Source organism: Equus asinus, chromosome 30 (assembly GCF_041296235.1).
Source record: "Equus asinus isolate D_3611 breed Donkey chromosome 30, EquAss-T2T_v2, whole genome shotgun sequence".
Classification (NCBI taxonomy): Eukaryota; Metazoa; Chordata; class Mammalia; order Perissodactyla; family Equidae; genus Equus; species Equus asinus.
The window spans coordinates 23,043,494-23,062,203 of record NC_091819.1 but is presented as its reverse complement, the minus strand read 5'-3'; the positions used below and the strand labels follow the sequence as shown (position 1 = coordinate 23,062,203).

The 18,710-nt window shown below is 50.4% G+C and overlaps 1 protein-coding gene across 3 annotated transcripts in view; it reads right to left on the bottom strand.

The window, feature by feature from the left end:
- STUM (stum, mechanosensory transduction mediator homolog) overlaps positions 1-18,231 on the bottom strand; it is a 60,871-nt gene extending 42,640 nt beyond the window's left edge. The window contains exon 1 of one of the 3 annotated variants that reach the window (XM_070501464.1): positions 17,785-18,231. In XM_070501464.1, coding sequence (XP_070357565.1) covers positions 17,785-17,986 — 202 coding nt within the window. In that variant the 5' untranslated portion in view covers positions 17,987-18,231. The remainder of the gene's footprint in view (positions 1-17,784) is intronic. The other 2 variants (XM_070501465.1, XM_044762813.2) reach the window with 2 other exon arrangements.
- Positions 18,232-18,710: the final 479 nt, after the last annotated feature.

Genomic DNA, 18,710 nt, shown 5'->3' with positions numbered 1-18,710 from the left:
GTGCCTGGTCCTCAGAGGCTTTATGAAACCATGGTTTAGGGAGGGACTGTAGGTCCCTCTGACCCAGACAGGACCGTTGATCAGCAGAGAAGGCATCCAGGACCCACCACCCCATTGGCTCATCCCAGGGCTGGCCTCCTTCTCCCCAGACTAGGTCCACTTCGCAGAAGCCTCTTGTGTCGATTGTGCTGTTCAGAAACCCAGGTCTCTGCCATACACGGGTTCTTGGAATCAGATTTGCAGCATCTGAGGGAAGTGGCAATGGGGCGGCTGCCAAATTCACCACCTACCTTCTCCCCCAACCCTGCATATCAACCGCAGCCTTCAGCGTGCAAAACTCCCCACAAAAATCATGTGTATGGAAATTACATCTCCATGGCAACTGTAAAGGTCTCACAAGTATTTTTAAAATAGCAAATTAACAAAACCCACTTATAAAAATCTAAAATCTGTTCCTTTATGGGCATTCGTGAGCACACAGATTCCAACAAACACAAAAGGCGTTTTGTGACATGATGGCAAAAAGTCAGTAAAAAAGGGGCTCCTGGCCGTGGATAAACGTGGGATGGAGGGTTGAATTTGTGAAAGTCAAGTTTCATTTTTTCTAATAAGAGGTTGCGCTTTGCATTTATTCTGGAAAATGACACCAAGATCTTCTCTGGTGCAGAAAAATGCAGGTAAGAGACCTGAATCGCTGAAATACCGATTTTTTGCTTTCTATTTTCACATCACCGATATTATTACCTTCCCCGCTCTGCAAGACTCTTCCATTTTTAACTCATAGGTTTTCAGCAGTTGCATAAGCTTCTGCTGCTGTGCTCTAGCCCGGGTGAATCTCTATTATGAAACCTGCTCTCAGAAGTCTGCACACAAACCACACAGGAGGGGGGAAAGCCAGAATCAGAAGTACCCAACTAGCACCTTTTTCCTTTTAAAAAACGTAATTGGTATGGCTATCAAAGGGAATGCTGTTCAGTAGACGATGCACTAATTTTTGATGTCTTTTGTAAAGACTTAAAACGTAATAGGCGTATTTTGATGACTCTTCTCATAACAAGGAATCACTGAGGGTTTTCACAACTCAAAACAGCGGAGGTTCTTTCTTTAAGAGGAGGAAGCAGAATCAAACGAAGGAACCGAGGATTTCATTCTTCAGCTGGTCTCAATCTCCAAAGGGGGGGTGGGGATGGGAGCGGAGGGAAATGGGGGGCAGAAAGCCAAACGATGGGTCCCTAGGAGTGGAAAGTCCACTGGCCTGCAGTGGCCATTTGCTTTCCATATATTCTATTTACGGCAGGCAGCGAATGGAGGAATAGCTGTTAGAAGCACCAACAGGCTGGGCACGTGTTGCATCTTCCAAAACGATCATAAAGATGGAGAAGTAGCCAAAAGTCGCTTGTGAATGGCGAGCTAGTTCTTGAGGGGTGGACGTCCTGCGGACAGATGTGGGGGGCAGGAGGGACAGCCCATAGACCTCTGAGCCAAGCGCCAGGGGCGGCACTGCCCAGTGGGGGAGCCGGGGCTGACGCCTGCCGTTAAGCAAGAACAGGAAAAATCATAAAAGAAAACAGAGGACGAAGATCGCGGGTTTGGAACCCCGGGGACGTTCCGCTCAGCACGTGTCAAGCCCCCGCCCGCCCGGCCCGGTCCCCGCCCCCACCTCCTCCCCCGCCCCCTCCCGGCCCCGCTTGGGAATGTGGCATCTCACGAGCACCGAGAGCCATTTGGAAGCTGGACGCCCCCGCTTTTCAGACGGCAGGAAGCTCTGGCTCCGTGTTCTGGCTGTTCCAGAGCTTCCAGGAGGAAGGCTGTGCTGGAAACCAGCTTCTTTAGGAAAACCGGGCGGGGGTGTGGGGGAGCAGTAGCCGTGCCAAGGAGGTGGGTCAGGATCCCACAGCCCAGTGGGGCAAGGAGAGGGTGGGGCGCAGGGTCTTCATGGAGGGACTGCTGACAGAGGTCTGGGCAGGGCCAGAACCAACAAGGAGAGTGAAAGGCTGATGATTAGCAACAGCTGAGGGGGGAGGGGGAGGGGGGCGGGGATTCCCACCCACGAGCCTGAAGGGGCAGGGAGAGGGAAGGGGGGCTGTTGTCTGAGTCCGCAGAGGGCTGGGGAGGAGGGAGACCGGGTTCAGGACAGAAGTCATGGTCATAGGCAGGAAGGCGAAGGGAGCCGGAGGAGCCAACATCCAACTCTCTTCCTTTCCTCCATCCCCCATCAGTGCCTCCCATTGGCCAACACACCTGGAGCAGGTGAGGCGGCCACAGAGCTCAGCCTACCCGACCCAGAGGGGCCAGGGAAGGGCTGAGAATGGATGCGGGGGGGACAGGGTGGAAGCCTCCTCTCCTGCCCACCTCTGTGAGGGTGAGACCCGCTCTTTCAGGACGGGAGAGTCTGAGATGAGCCGGGCTTCGTGGCTCGGATTGGCAGGACAAGCTGCTGGAGCATAGTCTCCGCCTACTTCCTGAATTAAAAGTACACGGTGCTCGTAACCTCCGTCTAATGTCTCTAACTACCTTGCCACAGACAAGGAGGCAAGGAAGACAACCACCCTTGCTTCGGATGGGTGCAAAGCAGGACCTAGACAGGGACAGTGAGCAGCGGCAGGCTCAGGGGCAGTGATGACCCAGCTGGTGAGAAGCCGGATTCCAGGCCTCAGCCCGGCAGAGGCCGCTCTCTTCTCCCCAGCTCATTACCAGGCAGCAAGTCTGGCTGGCATCCTGCTGCCTGCTCTGCACTGGACCGCACACTAGGGGAAGACACGAAAAAGGTGGTCGGACAGACAAGACCAACCCACGTGATGAATTAGAAAATCCAAAATTAGAGTAGCAGGTAGACCAGATAACCCCAAAGAGTAAATGCTGGATTTTAATACATCTAATACATCCCCTCCCCCAAGTCAGTGTTGTCTTCAGATTACATTAAGAATCATGTGCATTTCCCCTCATGACTGGTGACAGTGCTGATCCCCTGATGTCTGGGGGTGTTGAGAGTGGGGATCCTCATGCAGAATATGAAGCAATGGGATGCAAACAGCACTGGGGAGACATAGTGGTCACCCACTGCCTTCCCGGGGTCTACCTTTAAGGAGTGCTTTGGGCCATCCACAAGCATGTCCCAAGTACCTACATCCTGACACAGGCTGGACCCAGCTCTCAAGTCCCCAGGGGAGCCCGCACAGGGAGAGCTAGCACATCCTGTGGCCTGGGCTGTCTTGGGCCCAGATGAGAAGCTGGCAAGGAAAATAAAACACACAGCGGTGTCACCCAAGAGTGGGCCCAAGCAATCGGGTATCTTGCCAAAGCCATGGCTTTTCTGTGCTTCCTTTAGACTCAATCAATTCCCAAGCACCGAGGCCCGTCCTCTCAGGACGTATCAGACTCAGATTCCAGCCGTGGGCACTGATGCCCAAGACCAAGCAAACTCGACCTGTGAGCTCTGGTGCATGAACCCCTGCCCCCCTTTCTGCCTTGAGCCTCAGAACCCCAGCTATTTGGGCCCAAAATGGTGACGTTTGTTTTTTTCCTTTCTGAGTGAGGCCACACAGTGATTCCTGGAAAGATTCCACTTGTATGTTCAACCCCCATGACCCCTGAGAACAGCTGAGGCTGAGGGGCAGCTCTCCCATGCCCTTCTGGCATGATGCAGCCATCAGTCGTTGGTTTCAGGTTGGTTTCTGTGAGGTCAGTGGATAAGTCGGACTCCACCCTGAGATGTCAAAAAGATAAATAACCAAGAAAAGAAAGAGTTCTCCAAAACAGCTGTGCAGCGTTGTGGTCTGCTCCAGCTCTGGCTGAAGCATTCAGATTCCTGCTCGGCCCCAAAGGAAGCCCATTTAGTCCTACTGCAAGGGAATCTAGTTGTGTGCGCTGGTCCCAGCCTCCTGGGAACCTGGCTTCAGTTATCATCAAGGTGCTGATGGAGCAGAGGAGGCGCTCACATTCCCAATGGCTGCAGGAGACTTTTGTGGGACCTTAGGGTTTTAATGGTAGGACTCCCTGAGAAAACCTCTTTCGGGGGTCTGGGCCCTGCAAGCCAATGACACCTTGACCGCGACTTTCTTCCTGCAGCCCCAGATGGCCCCTGTGTTACTTACAGCTGGAGACCCTTAAGTCATAAGAAAGAACTTATCTGGGGTAGCATAGTTCGGTTAGTTGCCATTGCTATGTCTGAACTGTATGAGTATGTTCAGCTTTTAACTGTTTAATTTTTTCAACTTTTTCTTTTAAAAAACTTTCAAACTTGCAGAAAAGTTTCAAGAATAATACAGAGAACTCCTGTATTACCAATTTTTAACACTTTACGTTTGTTCTCTTCTTTTCTCTTTTTCTGTCTTCATATTATTATTTATTTTTTCTGAACCATTTGTGAATGGGCTGCCCACGCCATGGCTCTTTATCTCTTAGTACTTCAGTGTACATCCAAAGACAAGGGTATTCTCTTACATACTCATAACCCAGTTATTAATTTTAGGAAACGTAATATGGATACAATATTTTATCTAATCTACCGTCTGAATAGTCCAATTTTGTCAGTTGTCTCAATAATGCCCTTATTGGTATTCTTTTTTCCTCCAATACAGGATCCAACCCAAGGTTATGATGTTCTTTTAGTCTCCTCTAATCTTTCATGACAATGATATTTTTGAAGTATACAGGCCAGGGATTTTGTTGAATGCCCCTCAATTTGGGCTTTCCTGATGTTTCCTCATGAACAGATCCAGGTTACACACCCCTGGCTGGAATACTACACAAGTGATGCTGTGTCCCTCTCGGATATCACATCAGGAGGTGTGTGATGTCTGTCTGTCCCACTGGTGATGCTAATTTTTTAAACAGCCTTATTGAGATATAGTTCACGCACCAGAACATTCACCCACTTAATAATTCGGTGGCTTTTAGTATATTCAGAGTTGTGGAACCATCACCACAATCAATTTCAGAACATATTTATCACCCCAAAAAGAAACCCCGTAGCCACCAGCGATCATTTCCCATGTAGCCCGACCGCACCGCCCCTCCCCCACAACTACTGCCTGTCTCTCTAGATTTGCCCATTCTGGACATTTCCTACAAATGGAACCGTATAATACGTGGTGTTTATGACTGGCTTCTTTCTTTCTTTCTTTCTTTTTTTTTAAAGATTGGCACCTGAACTAACAACTGTTGCCAATCTTCTTTTTTTGTTTTCTTCTTCTTTTTCTCCCTAAAGCCCCCCAGTACATAGTTGTGTATTCTAGTTGTGAGTGCCTCTGGTTGTGCTAGTGGGACGCTGCCCAGCATGGCCTGATGAGCAGTGCCATGTCCGCACCCAGGATCTGAACCTATGAGACCCTGGGCCACCAAAGTGGAGCACGCAAACTTAACCCCTCAGCCACAGGGCAGCCCCTGTCACTGGCTTCTTTCACCTAGTACAATGCTTTCAAGGCTCAGGTCATGTTATTGTGTTCACCCAGTCATGATGCTGTCTCATTTCTCGGCTGTTGTGATTTTTCCCCTTGTAAGTGACAAGCATTCTCTGGAGAGGCCTTTAAGAGCGTGTAAATATCCTGCTCCTCATCAAAACTCCTCCTAGATTTCATTTGAGGGCTATTGTCCAAACCAATCTTTATTAAACGGTTTACTAAGATTAAGGACCTCCAGTGCTCCCCTACACCCACCTCCACTTATCAGTCGTCAGCCATCCAACTTGAAAGGGAGGATGGTCGCTCGGCTCTTCTCAGTGACATTGTGAGTGTCCCCAGTGAATCCCCCACAGAACAGGTCCTCCCTTCCAGCGATGGGGCAGCCAACGTCCCTCCTCTGCCCCACGTCCCTCCCCTGTGTAGCTGGAACCCCAAGGACTCGTCAGAGACATACACGCTGTGGTACAACACTCCCCCAATCCAGCCGGCAGTCCTGAGAACACTGTCCCTTACTTCCTTTTCCTTCTGAGCTAGGAGGGCTGAGAAGTGACAATGAAAGCCTGGGTCCCTTGGCTAGGGGCTCACTAGGTTACAGGAACAAGGACCTGCTCTCAGCTCCACCTTCACAACCAGAAATCAGTGTGCATGCACATCTCTACTTCGACAAACACAACACCTATCGCAACGGCGCTCCGCGCTGTGGGAGGTAGAAGGTGAGGAAAGCAGAGCCCTCACGCCCAGGGAGATGATCCGCAGACAAGGATTAAGACAGCAACAGAAGAACCAGAATTTAGGGAGAGTAAGAGAAACGTCCTAGGCGGCCTGACCGTTCCAGGAAGGGGGAGCGCACCACCTGAGAGTCGTCAAGAAAGGCTTGGAGAGGAGGGGCACTGGAGATGGGCCCCGAGGGCTGGTAGGATTAGACCTGATGCTGAGGAGGGTGCTCCAGGCAGGGGTGCAGCAGGAGCAAAACCACACAGGCAGCTCCTTGTAAAAGCAAGCTGCCCAGTTCAACTAAATACAGGGAGGGAACCAGAAGGTGAAGTGCGTTGAATCCTCGTGGGTCCAGTGTGGACTGTGAACATGGTCTGTGGACAATGGGAACTAACCAAGATTTCAGAGCAGAAGAATGAAATGAGCTGGGACATGAGAAGAGAGCTGCTTAATCTGCTAACACAGAAATTCTACTAAAACGGTAAATTAGAACCATAGCCACACAGAGCTGTGACCTCGGAAGGGTGATCATGAAGACCTGCGTCCATCTGAACTGCCATCGGCGCTCCCTTCTGCCGCCTGGCCTAAGGGTGACACTTCTCAGACCGATGCAACACCCACCCCAGAGCCAGACCCACGGCCCCTAGCAGGAGGGGCTCACTCCACCTCGGAAATGCCCCACGTTTCAACTTAGGCCACTGGTGCCATGCTGTTACGTCGTCATTGAGGAAGTTTTCCTTCGTGGGGAGATGCTTCTTTTTAAAACAAAACAGAAAGTCAAATATGACAACCTCCCAAACAATGTTTGTCCCGGAAGCTTGCAGACTGCTCGCGTCTGGCCCATCTGCGGCCCCAGCGTGGGCCTCGCCTTCTGAGTCCTGCATTCCTTCACTAGCAGGATTCTGAGCCAATGACAAAAGGGTTCCCAGACAATCACTCATGCTCAAAAGTCCCTGGCTTAAGGTGTTCCTGTCGCATTATGCTCCCAAGGTTCTGAAAGAAAGTGGTCAAACAGTGAGACTGGAAGACGGGGAGGGGAAGGAGCAAGAGGCTGGGAGTTTGCCAAAAACCTCTGAACTGTACACTTTGAAAGAGTGCACAGTATGTACATATATCTTAATAAAGCTGTTATGAGAGAAAAAAGCCTGGGACAGCGAGGAGAAGATCCAGGTGGCAGGATCCGAGGCGGTCACTGACAGGTCATGGTCAGCCTCTGAGCCCTCATCAGATGGTTATAATACTGTGCACTCATTTAACTCGGCAAATAGTAATTAACCCTCCACTATGAGCCAGGAAGGCCTCAGGCTGGGAGAGTGGTGGTGAGGCTGTGGGTAAGAGCCTTGGGTAAAGGAGAGGCCTCATCTCTGGAAGGTGAAGGGTTTGGAGCCTCCCCAGAGCTGTCTGGCCCTAGGAAAGTGTGGACCAGTCTCTTTGCTGAGGCTTTGTGACAGGGTCTTCTCCACAAATGTCAACTTATTCTTGGCCTCGGGGTGAGACTTCTCAGTCCACCAAGAAGAAAGCCTGTGGGGTGCCCGGCTCCACCAGGGGATGCTGGCCATGGCCCCCACACATCCCAGGGTCCAGGATAGCCCCGGTCTTGTGTCATTTTATTCCTTTCAAGAAAAATGACTTCTTCAATGAATTTAAGACCTTTCATAAAATGAATGTATAATTAATCCCTGTGTTCTGTCTTTTGAATAAGAAAATATTGTCCCCTCACCATTGCTTCAGCTTCCTAATTAACACGACTTGGGAAAATGTACCCAGCCTGGGCCACTGAGACCCAGCACCAAGTTGTCACTGGGAAGTTCCCATGCTGAGGACACAGGCCCCCAACATATATCCTCCCAAGGCCGCCCTGCCTTGCCAGGTGCTGGGGCTTCAAGGCTCTCAGCCACCACTGTGTGCCTCAAGGCCGTACGAACCAGTGGCCATGGCTTCCCTGGACTTGCGAGGCTGAGATGTTCCAACACGGACCTGGGAACGCTCTCTAATTCTCACAGTAAAATAACTATAGGTAAAGCCTGTGGGGGCATTTGTGTGTGCATGCGTGCACACACACACACACACCCCCATTCACCAGTTCGATACTCCCACTGCCTCTTACCAAACCGTAAAGTCGGCCTCAGAGACACATCCCTCGCACAGGCTCAGGGTTTGGGGAGTATGATGGCAAAACCTTCACTAAATGGTAAACATTTAGGGAACCTGTATCTGCCCCATCGCCACCCGAGTGTCAGGTGACTGAAGTTGGTCGGTGCCCAGCAGGAACTCCCAGTCTCGGCTCTGAGAGCAACATGAGAGCAGTACGCTGAAAAAGGGGACGAGCTTGTTGGTCTCCCGCCACCCTAGGTGCCGCTCTGAGTAAACCCAGGAATGATCTTGGGAACAAAGGACATTTTGCTAATGTTAATTGGTGGCGCTACCCCCCTTTCTGATCGTGGAGGGCAACGACCTTGAGAGGAGGCAGAGCAGGGGTTATTACTTCCATTTTACGGATGGGGAAACTGAGGCTCAGAGAGTTAAGTGACCCGTTCAAGGGTCCATGCTCCTGAAGAACCAGAAGTAGCCCTGAGGCCTCCTAACTTCTAGTTCACCCCGCTTTCCATGACACTTTGTGGCTTCAAGGATCTGCTGCAGAACCAGAAATGTTGCTCAGCTCAGTGGCCCCCAGGCCATTCTGTTCAGCCCATTACCCTTCTCCCCAGTAGCAAGTTTGCTGGGAAAACATCCCCTCACTGCTGGGGACGGGATCCCACGGGCCCCAGCAGCCATCCTTTCCCTCCGCCATTAAAGCACGCGTCCGCTGTCTGCACTGACCACAGACTACCCTCCCAGTGACAGCCAGCTCCTCGAGCACAGGGACCGAGTCTTCTTGGACTTCACATCTCAGCTCGAGCGCAGGCCTGGCCAACAGCAGGAGCACAGTGTGTGTCTGCTGAGTGACACGCTGGAGAAAGCTCTCAGAAATCAGCTCTCCTCTGCTCGCCGCTCCGTCTACACCTGATTGAACACAAGCTTCCTCAGTTCATCTGCTGGCTGACCACGTCCGCTCCCCACAGCAGCTCGGTTCCCTGCAACGTCTCAGAAGAAATGTGGATGCTGTTCGCGTTATTGAACCTGCCCCGGTCACCCCTCGAGGTGTCGCTGCCCAGGCTGTGACCTAACCCATGATGAGATATGTCCCACGGGAGACTCACTGAGCAGGTGTCACTAGCTTCCAAGAGTGACAGAGGAGCCTCTGACCCTATGACAACACAGTGCAGTGACATTTATACATTGGATTATAAATGACCTGCAGTGTATATGTAGACAGGGACTGTAAATACAGTGGGGTGTAGACCTGGCTGACCCAGATATTTTACACCATTTCACCATTGTCAAAACACTGCCATATCTGCGCTAGAGCATCATAACCCTGTGAGGAGGCTGTCTTTTCAAAACAATGCTTATTTAGGTTTTCTAATTATAAAAGTAATACATTTTATGCTCATTTTAGAAAATTTTGAAAATGTGGAAAAATATAGAGAAGAAAATAATCACCCATACTCCCACCACCTGTTAACATTTTAATGTACCGTCATGTGTTGCTTAATGATGGGGATATGTTCTGAGAAATGCGTTGTTAGGCGAATTCGTCATTGTGTGGACATCATAGAGTGACTTACACAAACCTAGATGGACAGCCTGCTACACACTTGGGCTGGATGGTGCTAATCTTATGGGACCACCGTTGTATATGTGGTCCATTGTTGACGGAAATGTTGATACGCGCCATGACTGTATTTCCTTCTAGTCTTATCTATCCATCTGTCTATCATCTACCTTATATTTTCTTGATTTTAAGATGTCATTGATCATAAAACACACCATTAATTTAGCAACAACTTTTTAGGAAAAAACGAAAGAGAGAAAAAAGAAATTATTTCTCTCAGTATCAATGATAATACACATCTCAAATTCAGAAACATCCAAATGTGGGGAAAGGAGGTGCCTTAGAATCAACCAAGTAAAAAATATTTGAGATCATACTGACAGCACAGTTTTCAACCTGCTTCTCTCCCTTACACCCTAAAAATTTCCACCTCATCAGAAACTCTATGTAAACACCATTTTAATAGGTGTATAATAGTCTACCATACAGATAGCCACAATTTCTTTAACCATTCTTCTCTTGCTGTCATCTGGGCTTGTGTACAATTTTCAATATTATAAATAATGCTTTATGGCACATCTTTATGCATAAATACACAAAACATTATGCATAAATGTTTCTGATTATTTCCTTAGGAGGAATTCTTGCAAGTGGAATTACTGAATTAAAGGGTGGGAACATTTTAAGACCCTTGATACATAAGTGCTAAACTGTTTTCCAGAAAAGATGTCTCAATTTACATTCCTATCAGCAGTGTATAGAAGTCCCTTTTCCTTCCGCAGCATTGATTCTTAGCCTCAAAAAAAAGGTAATACATGTACATAGTTTTTAAAAATCAAATAGGGAAAAAAAGGCTTTTAGTGAAAAACAATAGTCCCCTATTCCAATCTCGCGGCACTGAGCACAGCTTCCCAAAGGCGAAGCCCTATGGATGTGAAGGAGTGAGCCACACAGATACCTGTAGGGCAAGCACTCCAGGCAGAAGAAACAGCAAATACAAAAGCCCTGAAGTGAGGCAGTGCCTCTGATGCATTGAAGAAACAGCGACAAGGCTGGTGGGGCTGGAGCAGAGTGAGCGAGACGGAGAGTAGAAGGAGATGACTCAGGGAGCGGGGGGCAGAAGTGATGGAGCTGCACTGTCCAATATGGCAGCCTCTGTGGCTAGTGTGCCCTTGAATGGAGCTAGTCCAAACTGAGATGTGCTGTAAGTGTAAAAGCCACACGGGGATTTTGAAAACTTAGTATGCAAAAAAAGGAGTATAAAATATCTCATTAATAATTTTTATATTGATATGCATTGAATGATAATATTTTGTATCCACTGGGTTAAGGGAAGTTAATTTCACCTGTTCCTTTTTACTTTTTATAATATAGGTACTAAAAAATTTTAGATTACATCTATGGCTCACGTTATATGTCTTTTGGAAAGTTCTGGTCTAGGGCCTTGTGGTTCATAGTAAGACTTGATATTTTAGTCTGAGTGACATGGGAGCCACTGGAGGGTTTCCAGCCCAAAATGACATGATGTGACTCACTCATGTTTTCAAAGGATCTCTCTGGTTGCCATGTTGAAGACACACTGTAAGGGACATCAGTGAAGGTGAGCAGACCATTTAAGAGACCATGGCAATCATTCAGGAGAAGATGAAGACCTGCAGCAGCGCGGGAGAGGCCAGGCGCTAAGAATTGGCCAGACAGTGAATGGATTTTGAAAGCTGAGCCAAGAGTATTCCCTGACAGAAGGGTGTGGGGTATGAGAAATAAAGGAGTGAAAGACGAGTCCCAGTTTTTGACCTGAGCTCCTGGAAGGATGTTGTTTACTGTGATGGAAAGATGAGGAAAAAGCAGATTTGGGGAAGAAGATCAGGAGTTTGGTTTGGGATGAGTTAAGTCTAGGACGCCTCTTGGTTTCCAAAGAGGGATGCTGAGAAGCCAGTTGGCTAGAAGACTCTGGAGTTCGGGGGAAAGGTCTGAGCTGGGGATCTGGACTTGGAACTCATCATCATAGGATGCAATTTAAAATCAGGAGACTGAGCAGAATCATCAAGGGTGTGAGTGTGGGTGGAAAAGAAATCAAGATCAAAGAGAAGATGAAGATCAAGGAGATCAAATGCCCTGATTTGATTGCCCAGATGAGCAAAGGAAACAGAGGAGGAGCGTGAGGTATAAAGAAAATCGTGAGAGGGTGATGTTCCAGAAGCCAAGTGAAGACAGCATTTTGAGGAGGAGGGAGTGAGCGACTGTGTCCAACGCTACTAGAGGTCCAGGAAGACGAAGACACAGAACTGACCGCTGGAGAAGTTAGCAACCTGGAGGCGACCAGTGATACTGATGAGTACAATTTAGGTGAGCGATGGAGGCAACAACACGATTAGAGTGGGTTCAAGAAAAAATGAGAGAAGAGGGATTGGCGACAATAAATCCAGACAATCTTGCAGGGAACTGCGCTGTAAGGGGAGTAGAGAAATGGGCAATGGCCAGAGGGGGATGTAGGATCAGGAGAGGCTACTTTTAAAAGACTGGGGAGAGTTTCAGCATGTATGTATGCCAGGAAAGAGCCATTAGACAAAGAATAACTGATGATGCCAGAAAAAGTGGGAATTCTGATGCTTTCCAACCTCTAGAGTATCCTTATATCGCTTTTCATGTTTTATCAACTGTAGGCATCACTTATTGACTTTCTCCTATTTTACATAGGAGTTAGCTTACTTATGTCACCCCTCATCTCCCTTCTACTCTTGTTCCAACATTATCCCAGCATATCACTATTGTCCCATTGTCCCAACACATCACTATTTCAGTTCATCTACTGGTGACCTTGGTAACCTTTATTTCTTAGTCTATCAACCATAGACAGTAACTCTTGATCCCCCACTTTACACGAGGAGGGTGTCCATGCCTTTACCCTACCCTCTACATGTTAATCAGCTTTGGTGGGTTGTGCTGGGGCCAAAAAAACCGCTAATAACGACAACAAAATCTCAGCAACTCAGCCTTATTTCTCATTCACGTGACATGTCGTGCCCTGTTTCTGACGTCCTCTTTATTCTGGGAAGGAGCTTAAAGAGCAGCCCATATCTGAGACCTGCCCTTCTCATGAGAGAGGGAAAAGAACAATGGCAGAACTCACGATGCCTCTTAAAGTGTCTGCTCAGGCATGGCTTATGTCGCTTCTACTTGTGTTCAATTGGCCACAGCCAGTCACGTGGCCAAGCCTGATATCAATGGGCAGGGAAGGAAGTATTCCCCTCCCACAGGAAGTGTGGCCTCAGGTGGGGATGTGCTATCCTCTTTCAAGGAGGACAGGGAATAATTAGAAACAACAATTTAATCTGCTACAATTCTACTTCTCTTGTCTTCTACCTGCCAACTTCATTTTACATTGTCAAGGTGGGAATCCTTTACCTCCTCCTTTATGGCTATTATTAAATAGTCTTCAGTAATTTGTCTGTGGTTGGCTGAAGTTGAAAACCACTGAGCAGCATTTATGTTACTATGACTAAGCAAATATTCTTCACTGCAGAGTCAAAGAGAAGCTAAGAGCCCATAACGAGCACCACTGTTCTAATAATACAGATCTATGCACTTAAAAGAGCCTTTCTTACATTCTACCACTTGCTCAAAATCAGACCAGACCGATTTGCTTCATATTTGAGCTACGCCTTTCATGACAAACTTTTGGTTTTTCCGGAAGTTGCTGATTACCTCTCTTTTTTCTTGTTGGTAGGAGAAATATGTGCGTTCGACACCATATCGCTAATATCCTCAAATTCTCTCTCACTCCATTTATTGCTTGGAATCTTTCTAGTCTTCTTTCTGAAACCTGCTGACCTCCTGATCTAGCTGGGTAGGTTGCTTCATTTTTGGATCTCAATGCTTGCACAGCTTTCTGTCTTTACTGAAGTTATTGATCGCATTCGGATATTCTTGCTTGCTTTCTGTTTTTTGTCACAACTCTAATTTCTTGCAACATCATGATAATACTCTCCACTCTGTCGAATGTCCCCTTCTCACACCATCCTCAAAGGCCTCTTTTCTGGAGCCTTCCATCCTCCCACTCTAATGAAGACTGACTGCTTCCAGGCCTGCTGAACAATTTTGGGGTTGCTTTTCAAGGCTGCCCTGAATTGGATCCATTATTTCCTGGGTCTTATATCTTCTTTCTTGGTTTACTCTCTTGTTTTGCTAAATACATCCTCAAATAACTTCCTTAAAAAGGTTGAGCAGTATGTAAACTTCCTGGGTCCTTCCATCCTCAGGTCTGCCTCACTTACACATAAAATAAAGGTGTTGGACCAGATGGTCTCTAATGCCTATTCCAGGAGTATAATTCTGGTCAATATGTACTCATAAACAACATACTCTGTCATGGAGAAAGTTTAAATGGTTCCTGCTCTTAAGGAGCTTAAGCTATTTAGATAGACAAAGAACAAACTCTTGAAACAGTAACAAAGAGCCCAAAATGTAAAAGATGCCACAAGGTAGGGCATGGTTAATCATCAGTTCAAGCCTCTGGCCTAGAGGAAAGAGAGAGAGAAGCAGAGCCAGCCTGTGGTACTCTGACCGGGAAAGTAAGACCTTGGTTGAGTGTCAGAGAGTAAGCAGTGTATGAGGAATAGATGAATATTCATGAATATTCAATAGTAGATTAACGGCCAACATCATCTGATGGAATGGTTAACCGTGAGTGGGAGCTCTCCTCCCTCCCACTCTCCCTGTCACTACCTGAGTTATCAACTTATCAACTAAGTCAATCAAGATAGATATAATTTTTTAATATGAAAGTATAATTTTTCCCCTGACCAACAAACACAGTCTCTGGCCATTTGGGGGCGTAACAATGAATTTTCATTACATGCATGAGTAATTGTGTATATACTTATAAATGCCCTACTTGTTGGACTATGAAGGTACGGGCAGTGGTCCTCATTAATAGAATTTCACTGAATAGGACCGGGAGCAGCTGTCTTTACCATCATCTATTTTGTTTATTCCAGCGAGGAGTCAGAGCGTTCATAAATCACTTCTCCTTCTCATTCACGCCCAGGAGACAAAACACCCCTCCTGTGATACCAGTGTTATCTGACAGCACTGCGGCTTGGATGGAGAGGCGCCTGGGAATTGTAAGCACTGGGCTTCTCCATGGCAGCCCTGCAGACTGGATGTACCTGTGACACCTACATCAGAGGAAAAGCAAGCCTTCACTCAGCCCGATGTTTGCGCTCTCATCCGATCCGCAAATGAGGAGAAGCCTTGCAAGGAAGGAAGTTTCCAGAAGAAAGACAAGATCTTTGCTCCCGTGGTCTGACCTTTTTCCAGAGGGTGGGAGTGAAGTGAGGATGGCGAATGCCTGGGGTGGCGTGATGGGTATCCTCAGCGGGGGCTAGCCTAACACTACACCCTCTGGGAGGCTGTCTCTGAACCTCCGCCCCACCCAGGAAGAATTAATTGCTGCCTAAACGTAGCACAAATCAAATTTAAATAAAGTTTGCATCAATTTTCCTCAACAATCTATGACCTCTTGACTGACATATTCATTGTCACATCCCCAGTGCCTGGCGTGCGGTGCGTGCTCTGTGTTTGTCGAATGAATGAGTGAATGGATTGAAAGAACCTGCATTTCATCAAAGGGCAGAGCCAGAGGTGAATGTTCAGTTTCACAAGAGCTTCAGAGAAGCCAAGGGGACCTGGGGAAGTGGATGTGGCCCCAGGGGAGGAATTCTAAGAGCTGGGACCATTCACATCACTTCTGGGGGTGCAAAAAACGCCTGCAAGTCTTGCCTGAGCCACTTTGCTGTCCAGGACTCCACTGCAGGTCGAGGGGAGTAGAGAGATCAACAAATACTCCAAAGAAAGGTCTCGAAGGTCACCCTCACACACACCTGGAGATAGGACCACTGCTCAGAAGGGGAAGAATGAGAGGGACCCACCATCTTGGGAGCACTTGCTATACCAGACCCTGGGCTTCAGCAATCTCATTCCATCCTCCCAGCAACCCGGAGAGACAGGCGTCCCTGACTCACAGACTAGAAACACTCCCAAGGATCGAAACCCCCTTCAGTGGAGAGGGGAGGGGCCTGTGCACCCAGAACGATGCACAATGACAACCAAAACACAACGGCCTGCATTCGGCCATGGGAAATTCAGAAGTCTGTACACTCACAGCTCACCCGATTCATTACTTTTGGAGTTTGCTTATTTTCTCCTGCCTTCTTAGAAAGCTTCCTTACCCAAATCCCATAGGATTCTGATCTAACAAAGGGAAGTGCGAAGAGGGGAAAGCTGGATCCCCAGGGCAGGGGGCGAGGGCAGCAGAGCCAAGGGCGGGAAAGGTACCTAGCAGGTGAGAGCCAGGAGGGCGTGCACAGGTGGGCAGCTGCTGCCTCTTGGGGGTGCACTCCCACAGGGGTGGTTCCCCGGACCAGCAGCAACTGGGTGCAGCCCCTCCCACCTGGCACCAATGTGTTTGTTTCCTCAAAAGACCAGAGAATGGCATTTACTTCATCACTTTAAAAAGAGTGGAATGGAGAAGCACCCTTGCTCACGATCTTCACATCCCCAGAGAGATGGATGGCAGAGTGTTTCTACTCCAGCAGGTGGGAATTTCTGACACAACGAAATTAACATCAGCTTGCTTCCTCACACTGTCTAAATGTGCAAAGAGAGCTGCCTGACCGCCCCAACTAGGGAAGTAGGCTGCTGGAGGCATCCCGGGAGGGGCAAGCACAACCGAAGACCACCTAACTTCCTGCCCCGGCAGATGCGCGGCTCTCACCACAGCAGCTCCCGGGGCAGAAGGACAAGCAAGCGCCAGGGGAGAGGGCACACGTCCTGCGTGGGTGGGTGTGACTTTCGCCATCAACGCTGCAGAGGACCCTGCGAAGCTGGCCGACAGCGAGGCCATGGGAAAGGCCAAGGAAAACAGAAAATCATTTCCCTGACCTCTGTTCTTGGGAACTGGGAGCCATTCTCTGGCAACTGGCTCGCACGCAGGGACAGGCTTTCTCCTGGGGGGGAGGGGGCCACAGAGGCGCCTGCCTCTCCAGTCTGTGCCGGTGCCAAGCTGGCAAGCTGGAAGAGGGGGGAGAGCGAGCGTGCAGGCAGAGATTTAGGGGTGGGGTTAGGAGGGGGAGGGTCAGGAAAACTTCTCGTTCCCTGTCTCTTTGCACCCTTATCTCTGTGATGGACCTCTGTTTTAAAATGTGGGAGATGGATGCCATTAGGGCCCCTCCAGACAGCCAGAGTCCGACACAGAATTACACAGGCGCGCTCTCCACTTTCTCAGGAACGGAAGGGACGGGAGGGAGTTATGGGGTCACCTCTGGCCAAGTGAGGTTCAAACCCACAGGCATCCAAACTAATAATATCATCCCCCAAGCCCTCGGCGCCCCGCGGGGGTGCTGGCGGAATCGCAGGCACTCCGGAACGATTTGGAGGAGACTCTGGCTAAAGAGCTCTCGCCCCCACACTGTCCGCACCCCGCGAAAGCAGGCGGGGCTGCGGGGTATCTCCCAAGCCCGGCTTGGCCCCCTTTTCCCCCTCTCAGCCCACTTCTCCAACGTCCTGGAGCTTGGTCGCCGCCATGCACGGCCCCATTGCTCCTCCCGGTGGGACTCCGTGGCCCTCGGAGAAAGGGGCGCGGCGGAGAGAAGGAGCAGGCTTTCGGGGCGCCTGGAGAGGAGCCTAGCCGGGGCCAGGGGAGCCGTCCAGGCTGCCGCCCGAGGGCTCCACCATTCCCGGCAAAGTTTCCGGCTCTTCGGGGCCAGACAGCCTCGACCACCGGTCGGAGAAGCCAACAGGCAGGTCGGACAGCCCCGCGCGGCGCCTGCCTCCGGGACGCCCACTCCACGCGCTTCTGCCACCTGCCAGGGGGCGCTGGGAGCTCGGGCCGGTGCACGCGGGCGCAGCGCTTGCCGCCCGTGGGCGCCCCCGAGGGTCCCTCCCCAGCCCCTCTCCTGCCCGCCCTCCCCCGGTGGGGCCCGGGGCGCAGGCGTCGCGGCCGCCGCGTCTTACCCAGTCCCGGCACGAAAGTGTTGAGGAAGAGGCAGATGACCGCCACCGGGAAGGGCATGTAGGGGATGGCAGCGCGCAGAGGACCCTTCTTCTCGCGGACCTGCACCACCACCCCGCTGGACGAGGACGCCCCCCGGGGGTCTGCCGCCGCCACCGCCGCCGCCGCCGCCGCCGTCTCGGCGTCTTTGTGCGAAGGCTCCATGGCGGGGCGCGCTCCCCGGGAGCCGGGCTGCAGCGGCCGGGGCTACCGCCCAGCGCACACGGGGCGGGTGGCGGCCGGCTCCGGGCTCCGGGCTCCGCGCCGAGCTCAGGCGGCCAGCGCGCTCCGTGTGCCGCGCCGCTCGCGCAGACCCCGCACTCCGCGTCCCCACGCGCCCGGCCTCTGCCGCGCGCTCTGCCGCGCTCCCACACCCCGGGCGCAGGGGCGGGGAGGGCGGCGTGACACTCGGTGACAGCGCTCCGACGCCCCTCCCCGCCGGCCCCTTCCCCGCCCTTCTCTCCGCCCTCCTCCACCCCCCAAAAATACCACTTACAGATCTGGGCGGAGGGAAGAAAGTAGCGGAGGAACGCTCAGGGAGCTGGTGGTCCAGGTACTGGAAGGGATGGACGCACCTCACCCTCCCCAGACTGGTGAGCCGGGAGGGAACCTCTCCAAGGACACAGCGAGTAGGGCGTGTGTGCTCTCCCGGCACAGTCGGAAAGCCTCGGGGGTTGAGTCCCTGAATCTGGAGGATGCGTTTAACGCTAGGGAGGTGGAGGCAAGGAACGCACAGCGCCTGGTGCCTAGTAGGGCCTCAGTTCATTCTGATTTAAATGGATTTGTTTCAAATCACGGAGAAAATGCAATCTCAGCATCGATAAAAGAGCTGAAAGCAGGAGACACAGCCTTTCAAACAGGTCTCGACAAGACTGGTTAAAATGGGACA